The sequence below is a fragment of the Grammomys surdaster genome, unplaced genomic scaffold, assembly GCF_004785775.1.
Source record: "Grammomys surdaster isolate TR1022 unplaced genomic scaffold, NIH_TR_1.0 224, whole genome shotgun sequence".
NCBI classification, from domain to species: domain Eukaryota; kingdom Metazoa; phylum Chordata; class Mammalia; order Rodentia; family Muridae; genus Grammomys; species Grammomys surdaster.
The window spans coordinates 498,952-517,921 of NW_021604669.1; the positions used below are offsets into that span (position 1 = coordinate 498,952).

At 49.5% G+C, this 18,970-nt stretch overlaps 1 protein-coding gene across 1 annotated transcript in view; it reads left to right on the forward strand.

The window, feature by feature from the left end:
- The first annotated feature begins 7,904 nt into the window (after positions 1-7,904).
- Positions 7,905-18,970, forward strand: part of Tsnare1 (t-SNARE domain containing 1) — a 31,596-nt gene continuing 20,530 nt past the window's right edge. Inside the window, 5 exon segments of the mRNA XM_028773271.1 lie at positions 7,905-7,908; positions 8,007-8,125; positions 8,127-8,315; positions 8,317-8,404; positions 8,407-8,496. Coding sequence (XP_028629104.1) covers positions 7,905-7,908; positions 8,007-8,125; positions 8,127-8,315; positions 8,317-8,404; positions 8,407-8,496 — 490 coding nt within the window.

Genomic DNA, 18,970 nt, shown 5'->3' on the forward strand with positions numbered 1-18,970 from the left:
TTGAAGAGAACTCTTAAAGATCGTGATAAGGATGCTGAAACGTAGCTCTCCACCAGAAGTTGATGGCTTCTGGTGAAGGTGTGGGTGGGGAAGGACTCAGTTTTCTTTAGGGGGCTGGCCACTGGGAATTTGATCATGCTCCTGTGAGTATATGGCCAATACAAATTGGACTTCTTCTTCCTCTTCCTCCTCCTCTTCTGCCTTTCCTCCTCCTCCTATTCCTTCTCCTTCTCCTCTTATTCTTGGGGGGATGGTCACAGGATAAGGGGTGGACCTGGGAGGACTTCATGGGTGTGATGGGGTGCCTGATGTGAAATTGTCAAATAATGAATAAACATGTTATGATGTTAAAAAAAAGAAGAAAGAAAAGAAGAAAGGAGGAAGGAAAGAAGGAAGTGGATGGAAACCTAATGACATCATATAGATCCAAGGATGTAAGGCCTAAGGGAGAGGACTCCTGAGTGCTTTCAGAGATCCCCTAAGCCTTTTCTGCCAGCTGCCTCCCACTGTGCTGCTGGCTTTCTTCCTGGGCTGCAGCTAGAGCTGTGCAGCCTGGCCTGGATGCAGATGTGAGTGCTTGTACGTCACTCCGCTGTGCTTTGTTTTGGAAGGTGTATGCTGCGTATGTTAACAGTGATGGGCTTATTGTTACTTCAAAATAAGCTAATAGGCAATTGAGGAAGAAGTCACTTTTAGTTTCAAACAGAGTAAATTCTGTTGATAGAATTGCATGAACCAGAGCTTGCGGAGTTTCTGATTCTCAGCACTGTCATGGGGTGCCAGAATCGGAAAGGGTTGGAGCTTCTGCTATGCACTTGCCCTGGGCACAGGCACATGTATGCGGCAGATATAATGGAGGAGCCTGCAGAGACACAGCGATCCAAAGTATGAGCTGGGAAGGCCTGCATGGGTAAGGCTCTAGGTGAGCGGGACTCTCAATGTGGGTAAGTGTGTGTGTATTTACATTTATTTATTTTGTGTATGTCTGGGGAGCAGTGAGGGGGAGGATGTGAGCCACAGAGTTCATGTGGAAGTCAGGAAAGCTCACAGGAGTTGGCTCTTTCCTTCTACTAAGTTTTTTTCACTGGTGGGTTCAAGACAGATGATACATTTACCTCCTGAGCCATCTTACTGGCCCATCTGTTTGTTTTGTTTTTCAATTATGTGTATATGTATTTGTGCATGCAATGCAGAGTCTCTGGGGGACAGAAGAGGGTGTTGGATCCCCCCTGAGCTGGAGTTATAAGCAGTTGTGAGCCACCTGATATGAGTGCTGGGTACTAGATTTGAGTCCTTTGGAAGGGCAGCAACCCCCCTTAGCCCCTCTCATTCTGTAATCTTCTAGAGGTAGTCAGAGAGCTTCTTCCCAGAGCTCTTGAGAAAGAAAATAGGGCATACCTTCTTCTTGACCCTGTTTCACTGTTTCCGTTGGTTAACAGGTAGAACAAATGGCCACCTACAGTGACCATTCTGTCAAGGTCACAGCTCTGGGGCCCTAGAAATGGGTGTAGAGGAGCCAGGTGGGCCTGAGTTGGCCTGTGCTGAGTCCTGAACCTGAACTCTTCCTCTTTTCTCTCCCCATCTCTCTGGGATTTTGTGTTTTTCTGTTTAGCTAGGAGGCTTCCGGCTGCCCTGCCCACCAGAAGATGTCCTCTGAATCCATCACCAGCAGAGGCGGCTTGGGGAGCCATGACTCTTTTGAGGGGGCCCTCACAAAAAGGGTGCCAGGCCCTAGGTAATGACACAGCAGATTCTCAGAGGTGGGCAAGTGGTAGCAGTGTCGGCTCCATCAGGTCACACTCCTCTGAGGAGTGACCAGCACCAGTGATAACTGTGACTGGGGTACTCTAGGAGAGGAAGAATAGGGGCTGCTCTGTGTGGGAACATGGAAGAGTTGTCATTTCTGTGAAGCATGGTGCACATGACTGTTGCCACACTCCTGGAATGTTCTAGGTGTGTGTGGGGTGCAGCTGAGGGATGGATGATTTTGGCTGGACCTACTGAGAGTGCTGGAGCAAGCTGCGCTTTGCTAAAGCAGGACACTAAGGCCCTTGGGTGATAAGCTGTGCTCAGCGGTTGAGCTAGGCTCTCACTGTAGGTATCTGAGTTTGTGATTTACTGAGTCTCTTGCCTTTTCTGCCATATTCTGCTGTGAGGCTGGCCTGGAAGGTACCCTGATCCATTTGGGCCTATATGAGGGTCTGTTGTGGCTGCAGTTCCCTCATCTGGCCCAGCTTCTGCTTAGGGGAGTCTTCCTGTCTTGGAGTAGGAAGGACATTGAATTTGGGGTCTGCTTAGGCTCAGTCTAGTAGTTGCTGCAAGTTAGGGGCCCTGCCTATATGTTGGGCGTGGCTCCATTGAGCTCAGGGTCCTTCTGGGTTGAGGGATCCTCTCCTCAGCTCTCCCTAGGTTCTCTTCAGCTGAGTGAAGACCCCCAGGTTGGCTAATCTACTTCCTTCTTTTGCTAAAGATGGCTGCTCTCTACCTTGATTATGCTGAGGTTTGCACCGTGTCAGGGAGAAGGACAGTTGCATGCTCCCTCCTCATGGTGCTTCTACCATGTACGGCCTCCTCAACTGGGACAAAGTGCTGTCCAGGCACTGTCTGCCCAGGCCTTCCTTCTCACATGGTTGGTCTCTTCTCACCTTGACACCATCGTAACTTTAATTTTTTTTCAAAATCTATTTTTAATGATGGTTCTTAAACACTTTAACCTCCTTTGAAGCCCACCACCCACCAGAGATAATGGAAAAGAAAAGATACGGGGGATGGGGAAGGGGAAGTGGACCTGTTTAGAAAGGTTCTTTGGAGCAATTCCCACCTGTGTTGTCTGGAAATTAGCAGTTCAGTTTCCAGGTTAGCCGAGGCAGCTCGATCCACTCACAAATACTTCATGGATAAACCAGAAATCTAGTTCTGTAGGGTTGGGATAGCAAATGTGAATCACCTAGTGGTGGCATTATCTAGTTTAATTTCCTCCTAGCAGAGACAGCCAGGCCTTAGCCTCTGCTCGAGTCTGCAGGAGGGACGAGGAGGGATGCCAGATGAAGTTCTTGGCTGTGCCTCTCTCAGGTATTTGAAAATCACATAAGAAGTGAGACCCATAAGCATTGTACAGCCAGTTCTATAATCAAGCCTAGCTCTCTCTCTGTCACTATCCATTGAGTCCTTTTTATACTCTCTCCAAGTATCACATGTCCTCCACATGTCTTGCCTCAGCACGTGCGTCTGTCTTAGCTGTCATCACTCTGCCAATCAGCCCAAGTTCATAGAAGTGGCAAAAAAGCAGAGGCACACCACCAGAAGTTTTTTGGTGCCTCTCTCTCTATGGAGTCCCGACAAGTGCAGCTCAACTACACAGTGTAAGGTGGACCAATACATGTATGTTGTTAGCAAAGAATCCTTCATCATATGTCTTTTCACGGGCTTGCTAAATTTAGCATAACATCCTTTCTCCTGTGTCTGTTTCAGCAAAACGTTCCTTCACAAGTCTGCCTTAGTCTTTTACCTGTGTCCACTTCAGGAAAACACTCCTTCACATGTTTGCCCCAGCAAAACACCATCCAACACAACTGACTCTGCAAAGAACCCTTAAGTTTCCATTTCACGCCATCTCTTTTTCTCTGCTGGTTCTGTCTGTATTCCAGGCTGGACTCCAGGTACTGGGTCCTGAATGGAGGTAGTAAGTGAATCCCAGACCTAGGGGCTATGTTGTTGGGAGGCTTTCTGGGATGGCATCACGTGACTTTGGAGAACCAGAGACCAAGGTTAAGCTGACTAGGGGGGAGGGAGGAGCCAGCTTGAAGGGAGCAGCCACAGGGAGACTTGAGTGGGAAGGCACAGGGCCAGCACTGAGTGCCATTCATTTGTCCACGTGGCCGGGCAGAAGGTGAGGGCTTAAGCAGGATATAGGAGAGCTGGATTTCAGGGGTGTCAGGTTATGGTGTTCTTGGGATGCTGAGTGTATAAAGGGTAGATACATATGTGCAGTATATTCTCTTTAGATGCTCACAGTTCATATTCATGGTTTGAAGATGGATGATAAGCACTTTTGGTCACTCGCCTTTTCCAGCCCAGATCCTGGTCCTGAATCTTGCTTGCTTTTTTCCCCTTAGTTTACTTTCCCTGTGTGTTTCCTTATTGGTGCCTTTCTGGGTTTGGTGTGCTTTGGGGCTTTGTCAAGTGGGCTTTCCTACCACAGGGGTCTGATGCGCTGCCTTCGTTCTTGATCTGATGCCTGTTGGTGTGACACGGAGCTGTCATGCTTTAGCTGTTCCTGCCATCTGTTCTGCTGTGGGCATACTAGGGCTACTCTTCCCTGGCACCACCACTCCTGTTACTGAGCCCCACAAAGGTGCCCAGAGGCTCTTAGGGCATGGAGGAGGTGTGCTTCCTGAAGTCTCCTCAGCTGTTGTTCTGATTGAGATTGTATATCCACTGGGTGAACATGGGGGAAATCCATATTCCTGTCATTCAGTCTTCAATCTTTGTATCTTCTGTCCCGTTCTCCAATAAAGCCCTGTGCACTTTCCCATAAAAGTCCTATGCATTGTTTCTTAAAACAAAACATAAGAGCATTTTTGCTATTATCAGTGGCAGGGTTCCAAATATTAAGTTTTTTCCAAGTGTTTGTTGCTGGTATGCACACTTTTTTTTTTGTGAAAATCAAAATCTGAAGTTCTTTCTTAATTTAATGTTTTGTTTCTTAACTTTATAGATACGGTAACTTTCATATACACAAAAGAGATATAGCGATGTAGTAGCCCCTTACTGTCCCCTTGTCCCTTGTCACTGCTGCCTCTTCTGATTAGTTGGTCAGGTCTCACTTGAACCCTGCACGTGTCCTTGTGGTCAGTGCCAGGCAATGCCACTCAGCAGCCACGTGCTGAGGCAGGTGCTGAGCTCTCGGGATTGCTGTGGGTGGCGGGCCTGCAAACCACACATCCTGAGCCTTCTGGATCCACACACACCTCCGTCATTTTCCCTTTTGCCCTTGAAGTTTATTTGTTGAAGGAGCCAGCTTTTCCCGTGGAGTGTAATTGAGTTCATCCCCAGCCATTTTGCTGAAGTCTTTCTTATGAATTGCAGTAATTTGTCCGTGAGATCTTTTGAGTTTGCTGTGAGCATGTTTGTGAACAGGGCAGTTTTCTCTTCCAGTGGTTTCACCTGCTCATGTTTTCCCCTCTCCCTGAGCTGGCTGGGGACTGTTTTCTGACATGTGGACCCTCATGTGGCCCTCAGTAAGCCATTAAGTCACAGTGAGTGGACAGTGATTAGTCTCATTGAACCTCACGGCTTAGCTGGAGGTGCTCCGAGTCCTCACTGGACAGTAGATACGGGTAGGCTGTCTAACAACGCACCATCTGTCCTGTGCACTCATTGCTTGTGTAGACATGGAAAAGTGCAAAGTTACAAACATCAGCTCTGCCAGGTCCCCTGGTGAGGCATGCTGGAGCCACACAGTGCATGCCACCAGGGGACTGTGCCACACATTACCAGCCCAAAAAAGGCCACCATTCAAAATCCCAAGTGCATGAGTAAAGCTGCACCATGGATCTGTCTTTCAGCTATAAGGCCACCATGAGACATGTCACCTTGTCACACTGTCGTAACATAGACACCTGTTGGGGACTGTCTCTCCTCTGAATTCATAAAGGGAAGCATGTGTGCTCCTTGAACCTTCCTGAGACATTGCTGTATAACGGTTTTGCGCATGAAAGCAGTTTGACTTCAGTCAGTCTTCCAAGCTGCGAAAAGCCACTCCTGTATTTTTGTTCCTTCTCGTGGTAGTTTAAAAATGTGTTTGTTTCACCCAGACATTCAGATTTATTGAAGTAAAGATTCTACACTGTGCCTCTCCTTGCCAGTGTCCACAGGTCAGCACTGCCGAGAGCAAGTGTACAGCTTCATTCTGACCCCGGTGCCCCTGCTGTGTCTCTTGGCAGCTTGGTTTCACCTAAAGATGGGACCAGGTAGACCCTATCCCTGAGGCCTTGCTGGGTGACTGCTCCCCTCCAGGCACAGCCAGGGCTACAGAGAATGGTTCTGCTGGTATTTTGTTTCTTTTGAAACATGGTCCACACAGGGTTTGAGCCTCTTTCCTCCCACCCCTGGGACTTGTGCTTGCTACTGTTGGCTCCTGAGGTCACTGTTTCTCCCAGCTTCTTTACTGAGTTAGAGTTGTTACATCTTTGTTCGGTAATCAATATTTCCTGATTCCTGTTGTGATTTTTCTCTTTGACCCAGGAATTATTTTGAAGTGGATTTCATCATTTCCAAGAGTGTTTGTCTTCCCAGATGTCTTTTAAAAATGTTTTTAAAGCAAACGAGCCTGGCCATGATTCCTTCAGCAAGCACCTGCCATGTAGAGGAGTTGGTGTTTTCATGTGGGAGTTGTTGGGGATGTCTAGTGTTCCTGGGTCTGCCTTCTTGTGCTGCCTTCTGTCCTGGGTGGCTTGGGAAGGCTCTTGTAGGGCTGGCCCTAGAGTTGGGGGGGGGGTCTTCCAGGCAGGAAGGCGGGAATACATACATGGATCTGGAAGGGAGGACAGCGCCATTTGCTACTGACACTGCAGTCACTTCATACACAGACAGTCATGTGTTACCTCAGCGTCCTCAGCATGCCCACCCCAGTTCTCATGTAGAGCCTCCTCGGACAGCAGGCTGCAGACAGGTGCTTGCAGTCTCTACAAAGCGGCTCTGTCCTAGCATACACCACCCCTGTCAGCTATGATGTGCTGAAAGGCAAGCCTCTGGTTTAGAGAAGGTAAATGTAGTATATCTGAGGACCCAAGAGCACTAGTACCTATGTCTACAAACGTCATTACAATACATGAAATTTAAGACACATTCTCTCTTTGGCCCATATCTGTGTTGGGCCCACTAGGACTGGAGCTGGGGAGAATTGCCACTCTTCTGCACTGGATGGTCCCTCAGCCCTGCTGTTGAAAAAGTGAGATTTTAGAGCACGGTCCAGTAGAATGTGTGAGTCTGTGCTGGGGTGTTGTAGTGGTTTGTCCCTGGGTCACATCTAAGGGTCTTGATATAAAGACTTTGTCTAGCTTGGGACCAACTTTTAGAAGAACTGTGGTTCACAGAGTAGTCTGGAGCATGTGACATTCTGAACACAGTGCTAGCTTTGAGCCCAGTGAGGATGGGAGGCAGAGTGGTCAGGGAGGGCTTCCTGTAGGAGTTGGTCCTGGCTAGTGCCCTGGCTCTTTCACTTCAGAACCCGCAGAGTGGGCTAGTGACAGGGCTTGGGCTGTTGGTATGTAATTGAGGAGGCACAGGTGTGCATTGAGACCTGAAGTGGTGGCCTGGACGGGCATCCCTTCTGCTAACGAAGGCCTGTCTATGTGCCCCAGGGACACTGGCCCTCATGAAGGTCAGGCTTCTTCCCAGTGGGGCTCCAAGGTACTTTATTCAAGGGTCTTTCAGTTTGGGCTTGGGAAGGCTCTGCTCTTGCCTTTAGGAAACCTTTGTCTCTATGGAGCCATCCCTTGGTAACAGATCCCCTGCCTCCAGGAAGATATGGTGTTGTTAGGAAGGGAGCTACTGTGGGGTGACAGGGAGTCCAGCGTGGACCCCTGTTCTGTGAGTGGGCAGGCTATGGTTCCTTAGTAGCTGTGGTGTGCTGCGAACACATTGCCTCTCAGCTGTCTGCCCTGCACCAAGAGCCAGAGAGGAGCCACAGCATTGCTCACCAGACACTTGACATGCAGCTGGCAGGCCTGTCAGGACGGTAGGCCTGTCCCTACCAGTCTACTCTGATGGTCACTATGAAGGCCAGGCTGGGACAGTGACAATGCAGCACCATGGCTTAGAAGTAAAGTGTCTTGCTGTCACCTAGCTAGAAGGTCTTGCACACAGGCCTCTAGACAGGTGGGGAGGGGTTGTGAGCAGGAATGGGTAACTGTGTCCTGACCTGGAAGATGCAGAAGAGGCTCTCTCTGAGCCCCCCCCCCACTTCCCAGGCCACAGACACCCACATTTTGATGTCTTTCCAGGGCCAGGGGTCTCTCCTGAAGACAGTCAGATACCAGAGCCCACCTTGTCTTCCATGGGCCCAAGGAAAGACACTGCCATTGGGCTCCATGGCTGGATGGCAGGACCTAGCACATCACTCATGCAAAAAAAAGAGGAAGCCCAACCTCTGCCTCCAGGAGACTAAGGTGCTGGTGTCTACAGTCATCAAGCACCACCGGCTGCTGTCCAAGTCAGGGCTGCTGAAGGCTGAGCCCACCCACAGGTGCCAGATGTGGAGCCGGATCCTACAGGCGCTGAATGCACTGGGCTACTGCCACCAAGATGTGGTGGGACCCGGAGCACAAGTGGGTAGACCTGTGTGCTGTTGTGTGGCACAAGCTGGGTCAGCTCTAGAAGGTGCCTGTTGGCCCAGGCTCTGGCTTCAGCTCTGGCTCACACCCATGGAGTGGGCGGTAGCTAGGATGTTCCTGTGCCAGGCCCTGCTCCCTGAGCGTTTCCGCCTGGAGCTGCCCATATGCGGCTTGCCTGCCGGGCCACTAGTCTGGCCTGTAGAAAGATGGCCCCACCTTAGCTGCCTCGCTTGCACCTTCCTTCTAGGTGACCCATCCTTGCCTTTTCTCCTCATTGTCCTCACTACCGCTGTAACCATCTGGAATGTTCTTATTCAGTCATTTTCTGCTCCAGTCACTCTCTCACTTGTCCATCCATCTGCTCACGATAGTTTCAAGATCTGTGACACTTGTGAACGACCGCCTGGCTACCTTTCAGCTTTTCCTTACCCAGTCCTGGACAGAACAGAGTGGAGACAGAGTTCCCTGCTGGGATCTCAGTCAATTGGGCTATGATATAAGATACATGTTAGCACACAGCTCAGACCCAGCCCCTTCAAATAGGGCTCTAACATCCTAGCCCCATCTGAGGTGCCGATGGTGTTCTGATCCACCCTTGCCATATAGAATGCTCAGTAACTTGCTGATTTGTCCTCAGAGCTGTGGTATGAACCATGCTATGCCGTGGCTTATTTAAAATAAAAAAAGATATGGGGCTTCACTGTGTGCTATAGGCTGGCCCAAACCCCTGGGTTTAGGTGACCCTCTCTCCGCAGCCACCCTGGAGTGGGAGGAACAGGTGTGAGCGATGCTGTTCTGGCTCTGTGTGCTTATCATCCTCAGCAGAGATGTCCTTCCTGGCAGGTCTAGCACTACAGCGTTGGGTGAGCGCAAGTGGGACCTGGAAGGTGGAGTCTACTGGAGCCACTCTTAGTCTTTCAGGCTGGGGTTCAGCACCTGACAGGTTTAGGAGGCCAACAGAGGCTAGTGCAGACTCAAGGCCCTGGAGCATACTAGGTGTGGGGCGCAGGCACCGGGGAGCCAGGCTGTTGTGTGGAGACATAGTTCCAGAGCTGGGGTAGCAGTAGATGAGCTGGCCAGGAGGTCTGCTCCCTGTGTGGGGTTCTGGCTGGAGGGGTGTGTGGCAGCTGGCCAGACGGGTCACAGCACTGGGGCCAGACTGGTTCCCGGAGCTCAGAGCTAGCTTGGGATGCCTGCTCAGATTTACACTCCCACCCCCCTGCCCAAGTGAGGACACAGAGAAGACTGAGATATCTCATGCCTGTGGTTGCAGCAAAACTGGCAGTACTTGAAAGGGGGTCTGGGCAGAGCTTGAGGCTAGCTCCTTTGCAGGTATTGTAGCAGCCTATTTTATATCCCCCCTCTCCCCCTGCCGCTACCCTCTCTCGCCCCCCTTCCCCCCTTCTTTCCTCCATCTATGCCCCCCTGTTTCTTTGTGTATGTGTATTCATTCAAGTGCATGTGTGTATGTGTATGTATGTGTCTGTATGTGTATGTGTGTGTGTGGGTTTATGTGCATACATGTGTGTTCATGAGCATGTGGAGGTATGAAGTTAAGCTAGGGTGTCATTCCTCAGGAGCCAGTCACCTTGTTTTTTGAAACAAGGTCTCCCATTTGGCCTGGAGCTTGCTGATTAGGCTGGCTGGCTGGTCAGTGAGCCCATCTGTCTCTACGTCCCCAGTGCTCGGATCACCAGTGCCCCTTCATACCTGGCCTTTCATGTGGTTTGGGGCATGGAGCTCACAGCCCTTGTGCTTGCACAGTGACCGCTTCACCCACGAGGCTGTGTCTCTAGCCCCTTACCGCGTTCCTTTATTGAGATAACGTTCAGGTATTGAAATTCGCCATCTTATCTCCTCTCCCACACTTTTCTTCCCTCCAGTCCTGCACATGCTAGGCACCTGCTGTAACCTGGGGTACACCTCCAGCCCTCTCCCCCTTTTCCAAATGCAAGTTTCATGGTTTTCAGCATCTCTTTCCCTTTGTCTGTTACCCCATCTAACTCCAGTACATCCCTGTGACCCTGGGACAGTCTGTACCTTTGGTAACTGGAGGTAGTCCCTCTCTCTGCTCAAACTCTTGACAGCCTGTAGTCTGTCTGCCTTGTCTTTGCTTCTGGTAGTTCCTCTGAATAGTACATTCCTGCTGTGTGCACATATGTCTTCTCTGCAACTTGGAGCTTTACTCCTCTATGGATGGAGGTTTGTCCTCCGTGGTCTTAGGAATCAGTGTGCCACTGGCTGTGTGGTGGTGCCTTCCTCTCTCTGACTTGACTTACTCTCATTCCTTCTGGATTATAGAGCTTCCTTGGTCTTAGTGTTATTCCTGCACCCTGACCTTCCTGCCCACATCTTCCCTAATAGCTGTCTGCTTCCTGGGGTGCATTGAGTCCTGAGTCTGAGCCCTGCCATGGCACCGCTGGGGCATAAGCTGACTCAGGCCACCTCACCAGTCTCATTGTTTGTCCCACTTGGTAAGATGTCCCCAGCCTTCTTTGGTCCTCAGTCCAACAGGCTTTGGGAGCCTGCTAGGGACATAAATGTCAGGGTGCAATGGTGTGTTAGGTCACAGGGAGGAGCAGAGCTTGTAAGGACATGGGTGTGGTACTTCTGGCTAGTGATGTGTACAGTCTCATGCCAGTGCATGAGGCCATGTAGCCAGAGGTCCTGCCCTTTGGCATTCTCATCTTTGGCTTTTCTTCTTAGCAGATCCTCCTTTGAGCTCAATTCCTGATCCTATAGGCTCTGGAGTCTTGTCCAAGAGCCTTTGAGCACTACCCTTCCTCCTCAGGGATTCATAAGCGTTCTCTCATCGTGAAGACCATCACTGCTATGCATGTGCTTGAGGCTTCTCAGCTTGGCTCTCACCAGGAATCTTCCCTCCTTTTGCTTGCGTAAACGGCACTTTGAACAGAGCCCATCAGACACTTGACATGCAGGTAGCAGGCCTGTCAGGACGGTAGGCCTGTCCCTGCCAGTCTACTCTGATGGTCACCATGAACAGAGCCCATGCCAGCAGTCACTTGGGCAAGTACCACTGAGAGGCAGGAGCATCCTTTGGTGCCACTCCTTGGTGAAGTCATTTATCCCTTTGGAGGTCTGACTTTGTCCTCTGCCTCTGGAGAGCCTCCCACAGCTGTTCACTAAGGCCTTGGGTTTGCCTTGAAATGTGGATGGGGGAGAGCTGCATGCAGCAACAGGCGGGGGCAGTCTTCGGGGTGCTCGGTTGTCACACGTTATCAATCTATATCCCTTTCCTGCCGCAGGCAGACCATGATGTGTGTTGTTGCAAGACGTGAGAGTGTGCAGGATAGTTTTATGTCAACTTGACACAAAGTCGTCCGTTGGAGAGGAGCAAACCTCATGAGATCAGGCTGCAGGCGAGCCTGTGGGGTATTTTCTTAATTAGCTAATGATGGGGGAGGGCCCAGGCCATTGTGGTCACCTCCAGGCTGGCGGTCTTGGGTTCTATAATAAAGCAGGCTAAGCCATCCAGAGAGAGAAAGCCAATAAGCAGCACTCCTCCGCAGCCTCTGCATCAGCTCCTGCCTTCAGGATCTTTGTCCTGTTTGAATTCCTGTCCTGACTTCCTTCAGTGATGAACAGTGATTTATAAGCACAAGCCAACAAACCCTTTCCTCTCCAAGTTGCTTTGGTCATGCTTTTTCATCACAGCAATGGTAACCCTAACTAGGATGGAAGGGACACAAGTCAGGGACACCCCCTTCCTCCTAGTGCTCAGGATGTTCATTGTGCCTGTCACACCAAAGGCCAGAGTAAAACACGGAGGAAGGAGGAAAGCCTCTAGAGGCTTGGCTGACATTTTATTTTATGTTTTACTGAGTGTGGGAGTCAGTACCTAGGTAGAGTTAAGGTGGCATCCCTAAGTCCAAGCATCCTTTTTCTTCTGGGAAGAACCGAGGCACAGGGTTCCCCCTCTGGTTTTCCACCGAGGATGGGCAGAGCCACGGTATGGCTCCCTTCTGACTTTGTGTAAGCCAGGCTTCCCAGACAATGACTGCTCCAAAAGAGTTCTTGAAGCCTCGGGAGATAGACTTGTCATTCTATCTATGTCTTGTTCACATTCTGATCTGCATTTGCTATCTGAAGCAAACTGTGCTGCAAACTGTGTTTCTGTTGAACCTCGTGAATCCAGCAGGGGCCTGACCCAGTGGGATGAGACAATGTAGATGCCTGTGCTGGGGTTTACCCAGGGGAGACCATGCCCCAGGAGTGTGGTGGCTGTGTGGGGCCACACTGCCAGGTTACCTGGTATCCCTGGGGTGTGTTCTAATCTGTAGTTTGTACTGATCTCAGCAGTCATCTCTGGGACATGTAGTTGTGCCAGACTCCAGTCGCAGAGCTTGATGCTGAGTGGGAAGAATGGTCCTCTCTTGCCTATAGGGAGATGATGTTTGGAGGGCAGAGCTTTGTCTAGATGCCTTGGCCTGCTGGGCTTGCTAGGTTGGGTGGGCCTTGGACTGGGCAGCTGGGCAGTTGGGCAGCTGGGATGGGAAGTCGGGGCTGGGTGGAAGCAGCCATGGGGGCTCTGATGGAGAGTAGAGGTATGTTACTCTGCATATGCTCTGCTTCATCCATTTGTCCACAGATGCATAACCACATATAGTGCATGCCCTCGTGTCAGCTCTGTGACACCTGACAGTCACTGTGTCACGTCCACCCAGCGGAGGGAGAGGGTTTCCCATGCTCTAAGACTAACTTTGGCTTCTCCCTGGTCACACTGAATCCAAGATCTGGCTACCTACCTTACTTCTGGCACTTAGTCTCCAGCTCCTCAGTCCTGGGCTCTGGCCCCCTGAGCGTCCTTCCTGCTCAGTAGGAGTACAGTTTAGGTTGGCTTCATCTCTGGGTCCCATCCTCTTGATGTACTTTGTTTCCATCATTGGGAAAACCTTGTATGGCAAAAGTTTCTACTTTTTAAAAAAATGCTTTGTTTTCCTTATCTTTAAAAAAACAACCCTTTTTCCTGATTGTGGATTTCGAATCATGTACCCCAATCCTACTCATCTCTTGTCCCTTGCACCCGCCCTCCACCCTTGTAACCTCCCTCTCTAAAGGAAAAGAAGATAGAATTAAAAAAACCTTGTCATGGAGGCTGTAGTGTGTTATAGTGTGTCACAGTGTGTCACACAGTATACCAGTTTGTCCACACTTCTTTACTTGCAAATGTTCATTCCAGTGAGTCACTGGTCTGTTTCCAGGCCTCTGGCTTCTGCTACACTATCAATACTTGGTCCTCACAGGGATCTCATGTTGTTGTCCTGTGTCGTGGAGATCCTGCAGCTTTGCATCTGCAGGACCAGCCCTTTCCCATGCTCCAGCAGATCATAGATGGGGTAGATGTTGGGGTGGGCCAACTCAAAGCCCTGGATCTGGGTCTGGGTGTTAGCTGATTTAGTCAGCCCACTAGCTTGCCAGTGTTCACCTCGCTAGGGCAAGCAGTCCTACACTGCCCCAGCTAGCTCACCCAATGTTGCAGCAAGGGACAGGGCAGGCTCCTCCTCTTTCACACCCTCAGGGCCAGTTGACCCTCACCCCTGCCGGCCACCTTGGTTAACAGTACTGTGCAGCCCAGGTGAGGTGCAGGGCCTACTGTCCCGAGTTCTCCAGCTCTCATGACCTCAGGGCTTGCTCTCCTACCTGCCCCACATAGCAAGGAGCCAGGGTTAGGAGGCTATCCTTTACCCAAGCTACCCCATGGCTGACTAGGCGTGGGCCCAGCTCTCCCACGATCATGTCCTCAAGGCTGACTCCCCAACTCCCCTGCCATCATGAGCCATTCTACTGTGCTCTTCAGGTGAGGGGCAGGCCAGCTTTCCCAAATATGGTGGCCAGGGAGGAGCGGGACTAGCTCAGTACAGTGCTTCAGGCAGCAGTCTAGACCAGGGACATCTGCATGGCCTTTGGTAGTAACAGAGACCTGGGACATCAACACAGACCCTGGCTGCCAAAGAACTACAGACACAGACATGGCCCTGGCAGTAGCCTGGGCCTGGATGGCCTCAGGTGGCAGAGCAGGCCATTCAGATCAGCATGTCCCCTTTGCCCCCAGCAGCACAACCCTCAGATATCTGCAGGGCGTCCAGCGTTAGCACAGACCACAGACATCCGCTTGGCCCTTGGTGGTAACTCAGGCCACAAACATTGACATAGACCCCAGCTGCAGCAGGACCATGGACTCAGCCTTGGCCCTTCATGGCAGCCCGGGTCAGAACCTCACCATGACCTCCTCATATCTGCCTGTTTCTCACGGCCAGTTCCACCTTTCTCCACAGTGTACAAATCCTCAGATTCACTTTCTCTTCTATCTTTCTATTGTATCCTCCATCTTTTGGCCATTGGAGTGGCACCTGAAGCAGGCACTTGGGTATCTGGGTGTCTTTCTTCTGGCCTCCCAGGGCTGGCAGTACTAGGACAGGTGCTTGGTTGTCTTTCTTCCTCCCTTCTGCTGCCCCTGCAGGCATGCGGATTCTACTCTTGTTTTTTCAGGAGTGTTGATACCTAGGAGAGAAGTTGCTGGCTATGTCAGAGTGACTTTGAAAGAAATATCTTTTGTGAAAGTCTCTGAGCAGCAGGTGCTCACTACCTCTCCACCCTCTCAGGGCCATGCTGGATGCTCATGGTTAGTCATTGCACATGGCTTTGAATCTGCACTCTCCTGTTACTGAGTGTTCATGGGCACTGGCCATTTGCACTCTCTCCGTGTCTGTCTGTCCAGCTCCATTGTTGCTGGTCTCTTGGGTTATCCTGTGTGAGTTTGCCTCTTCTGTACACAAGGGCTTTGTCGGATGTCTGCAATTGAATATTTTCTTGTAGACTATGGCTTGTTTCACTTACCTTAGCTATGGCTTTTTGAAGGTTATGTACTTTGCTATTTGGACCTTTTCTTTGATTGCTTTTCCGTTTGTATTCTGCCCAAGGAGACTTGGACCAGGATAGGGTTGCAGAGTGTTGTCTCCTTACTTCACTGCAGATGTTGAGGATCTACCATGTATGTCTGTGATGCATGTGGCTCTCTGTGGGGAATCTGAGGTCTCGTTGGTTGAGAGGTGCTTCTTTCTCCGTGGATTCCTTAGCTCTTGTCTCCTTCAGTTCAGGTGGGCGTTTGTCTGAATAGCTGCTTCCACCTGATCTGCACCATTGTGATTGCAGGGTCTGTAAAATTTGTCTTGAAATAAGTTGGGAAATGATCCCTCCATTTTCTGAGGAGTATATGCAGAATCGTTGTGAATTTCCTGTAAATGTTTGGCAGAATTTGCCAGGGAAGCCTTCTGAGTCTGGAGTTTCCATTGAGAGAGATACTGAACTGTAGTTCACTTTCCTTCAGTCTGCAGTGGTGCCCATGGCGTCTGCTGCTTCTCACATGACCTGATTTTTAAAGGCCTTACCCATTTCAGGTAAACTGTCAGAACAGCGGAACGTGGTGTGTCCTCTTCCTGTCCGTAGGATCTGCACTGGTGTCTCTTCCTCCATGGCTGGTGTTGCTGGTCTGTATTTGTCTCCCCTCCTCCTGTGTGTGTTCTCCCCCCTGCTGTGTGTGTGTGTGTGTGTGTGTGTGTGTGTGTTTGTGTGTGTAGACAGGGTCTGGCTGTATAGCCCTGGCTGACGTCTAGCTTGCTATGTAGAGCATGCTGTCCTGGAACTCATGGTGATCCTTGTCCGTCTGCCTCCCAGGTGCTAGGATTTCAGGATTCTGGGTTTGTATCACCACACCCAGGCTTACCCTTTTGTTTTGGTTATCTGGTATAATTTTATTGTTTTAGATAATCTAAGATAGAATTGGAGTTAATGCAATTAATATAAAGTTACCAGTTTCACTGTTTCTAAGAAGCAGGCTCTGGTCGTATTGATTTTTCTCTAATGTTGGTTGATTTATTTTTTTTTTCTCCCTTCTGCTTCCTTGGGGTCAGACTTGCTTTTGTTATTTTTAGGTCATCAACTGAGACAATTCTTTTTTTCTGATATGTGTTCGTGATATAAATTTCCCTCTATGTACTGTTTTACTTGTATACATCAAACATACCATTTCCAGTTTAAGCAGTTAATATTTTTCAATTTTTCTTGTTAAATTCTTATTTTACTTACTTACTAAAAGAATGTGCTGCCTAATTTCAAGTAGCTACGTATATTCACAGGCACCTATGTGCTGTTAATTGTTAGGTCTCTTCTGTTCGGAGAATGCGTTCTTTTGTATGGTAACTGCTGTTATAAACATGCAGACACTCGCTTTATGGCCTGAAATGTGACGCGTCCTAATGAGCATCCTCATGTCCTGTCAGGAGCGTGTGCTTAGCCCCTGTTGGGTGGCATTGACCAGTGCTGCGTTTGAGTCTCTGGCTCCTCTCTGGCTTCTGCCCACTTGCTCTGTATCTGCTGTGCGTTATCTCTTCCCAGCCTTGTCTGTTCGCCTTCACCTGTGTTCAAGCTGTGTTATTAGGTACATTCCGTTTATCGTTCAACCTCTTGCAAGCTTCCTTCTCTTGCCCCTGGCTGTATCGGTTCTGAACTCTGCTGTCCGATGTCAATTTGTCTACAGCATATTTTCCATCCCTTTTACCTGGCCATATCTGTTTTGTAGCAGAGTTATGCACATTCCATGAGATTCTTGCTTCTCACCGCCTCAGTTGGCAGCCTCTTCTCTGTGACTGAGTCGGTGCTGTTGGACAGAGCCTGTGGAAACTGGAAAGCTTCGTGTCCCACCTTCTCTACTGTGAAGTAGTACAGGGACATTTAAAATGTGCAGCTGAGGAATGAATCATTTTATTTAATTTCAGTTCATTACAGTTTACATTCAGACTCCACCCTGGCTAGGGGTTGCTGGCCTGACCACCTCCTGTTGAGCCTTTCATCTGTGCTGCAAATGCCAGGGCTTTCTTCCACCCTGCCCACTTGATGCATGCTTTCCAACATTTGGTTGGAACAGGCTCTCACCTTTTATTTGCAGGAAATAAATATCTACTCGGCGCCTATTTTGAAATGTATTGTCAGTATTTCCCTGCAGTTGTTTTTCTCATCCTGACCCTCCCTTTCTTGGAGCAATTGATAAATTGATTAATATCAATTTTTACCATCGTTAGGGCTTAGTAACTATTTCTATGTACTATCTTAGTGGTTGCTTTCTAGTTCACAGTATGTACCTCTAACTCTTAGGCCCGCCTTCAAACCTACACCCTTCTGCCTGCATAGTTCGTACTGGCCTTGTTCATTCATAAGTATTTTGTCTGTTCCCCCAGTATGTTAACAGCCATCATTAATGTTATTACTGATTTTAATTTAACAGTCAGTTTTCCTTTAGATACTCAGAAGTGAGAAGATGCCTGTTTAAACCTCTCTCCCTCTGCACCATCCCGGCTTTCTTCAGCTCTTTATTTAGACTGAGATTTCCTTTGCTTGGTGCTTCTGACCTGAATAACTTACTTCAACACATTCTGTGGTGCACATTTGGTTGGAACAGGCTCTCACTCTTTATTTGTAGAAAATAAATATCTACTCCACATCTATTTTTGAAATAGATTTCCAGTGAGTATAGAGTTCAGTTGGAAGTTTCTTTTTTCCTTCTGCATTTAAAGGTGCTACACTTCAGCATCTCCCTCCGACCCACCATAGGCCCCATGTGTTGGGTGGGTCTTCCTCTGCCCTTGGGAGCTGTCTGCTTTCCAGTGGCTTCTTACCTTATTGTGTGACTTATTGCCTGGGGCTTATTGACACTTAGTTGTTGTAGTTTATAGTTTCGTAGTATTTGGATGCTTTTGATCATCAGTTTTCGAAGTCTCTTTTGATTGTTTGCTTATGTGCTTATGTGCCTCTCTTCCCATGTGTACCCTGGACTTTGGGGGTGTGGCCAGGGATCCTGGATCTTCTTTCCCTTTCCTTGGCTTTTTCCCCTTTGGGTTTAGTTTCTCCTGTTCTTTTTTCTGTCCACTAGCCCCTTTATTTTACTCCACGATTTCTCCCTAGCAGTGGACTGTCACTTCCGGTATTCCCACTGCCTCACCCCTTCCCCAGGTGCTGAGGGTTGGACTCAGGGCCTTGCCCATGTTCAACAGGCCATTGCCACTGAGCCACATTCCCTTGATACATTTATTTCAGCCCACTGTGGGCTTACAGCTTGCTCCCTCGAAGTTGTTCTTTCCTTGGCTTTGGCTTGTATGGGCACAAATTTGTGCCTGGATGGCGGCTGGTGCCCTGGGCAGAGCTCCAGAGTGCCTTGTCTGTGCCCCTCTCACTGGCTGTACTGGCTCTCTTGTAGCAGCTATGCCTCATCGTGCCTAGGGTTGACTTTGTAAACCTCAGAAACAGTTGAATCTTCCAAGGGTCCCTCCCTGCTCCGCAGGCTCATTTGAGCAGTTCATTTTTCTCTTACTCTCAGAATTACAGCGCCGTAGTGAGTATGGTCACGGGTCAGAGAGTCCTTTCCCGTGTTTGATGGGTTTCCAGCAATAGGAGGGAACTCAGGCCAGTCTGAGGCACACAAGCTCCAGGCTGTTCATTAGAACAGTGGGGTTTGGATTAGTTTGGCCTCTGTCTCTATGTAGCCTAGGCTGGTCTAGAACTCTCCATCCCCCTGCTTCAGCTTCTGAGTGCTTCAGAGATGTGATGATCACACCTGACAG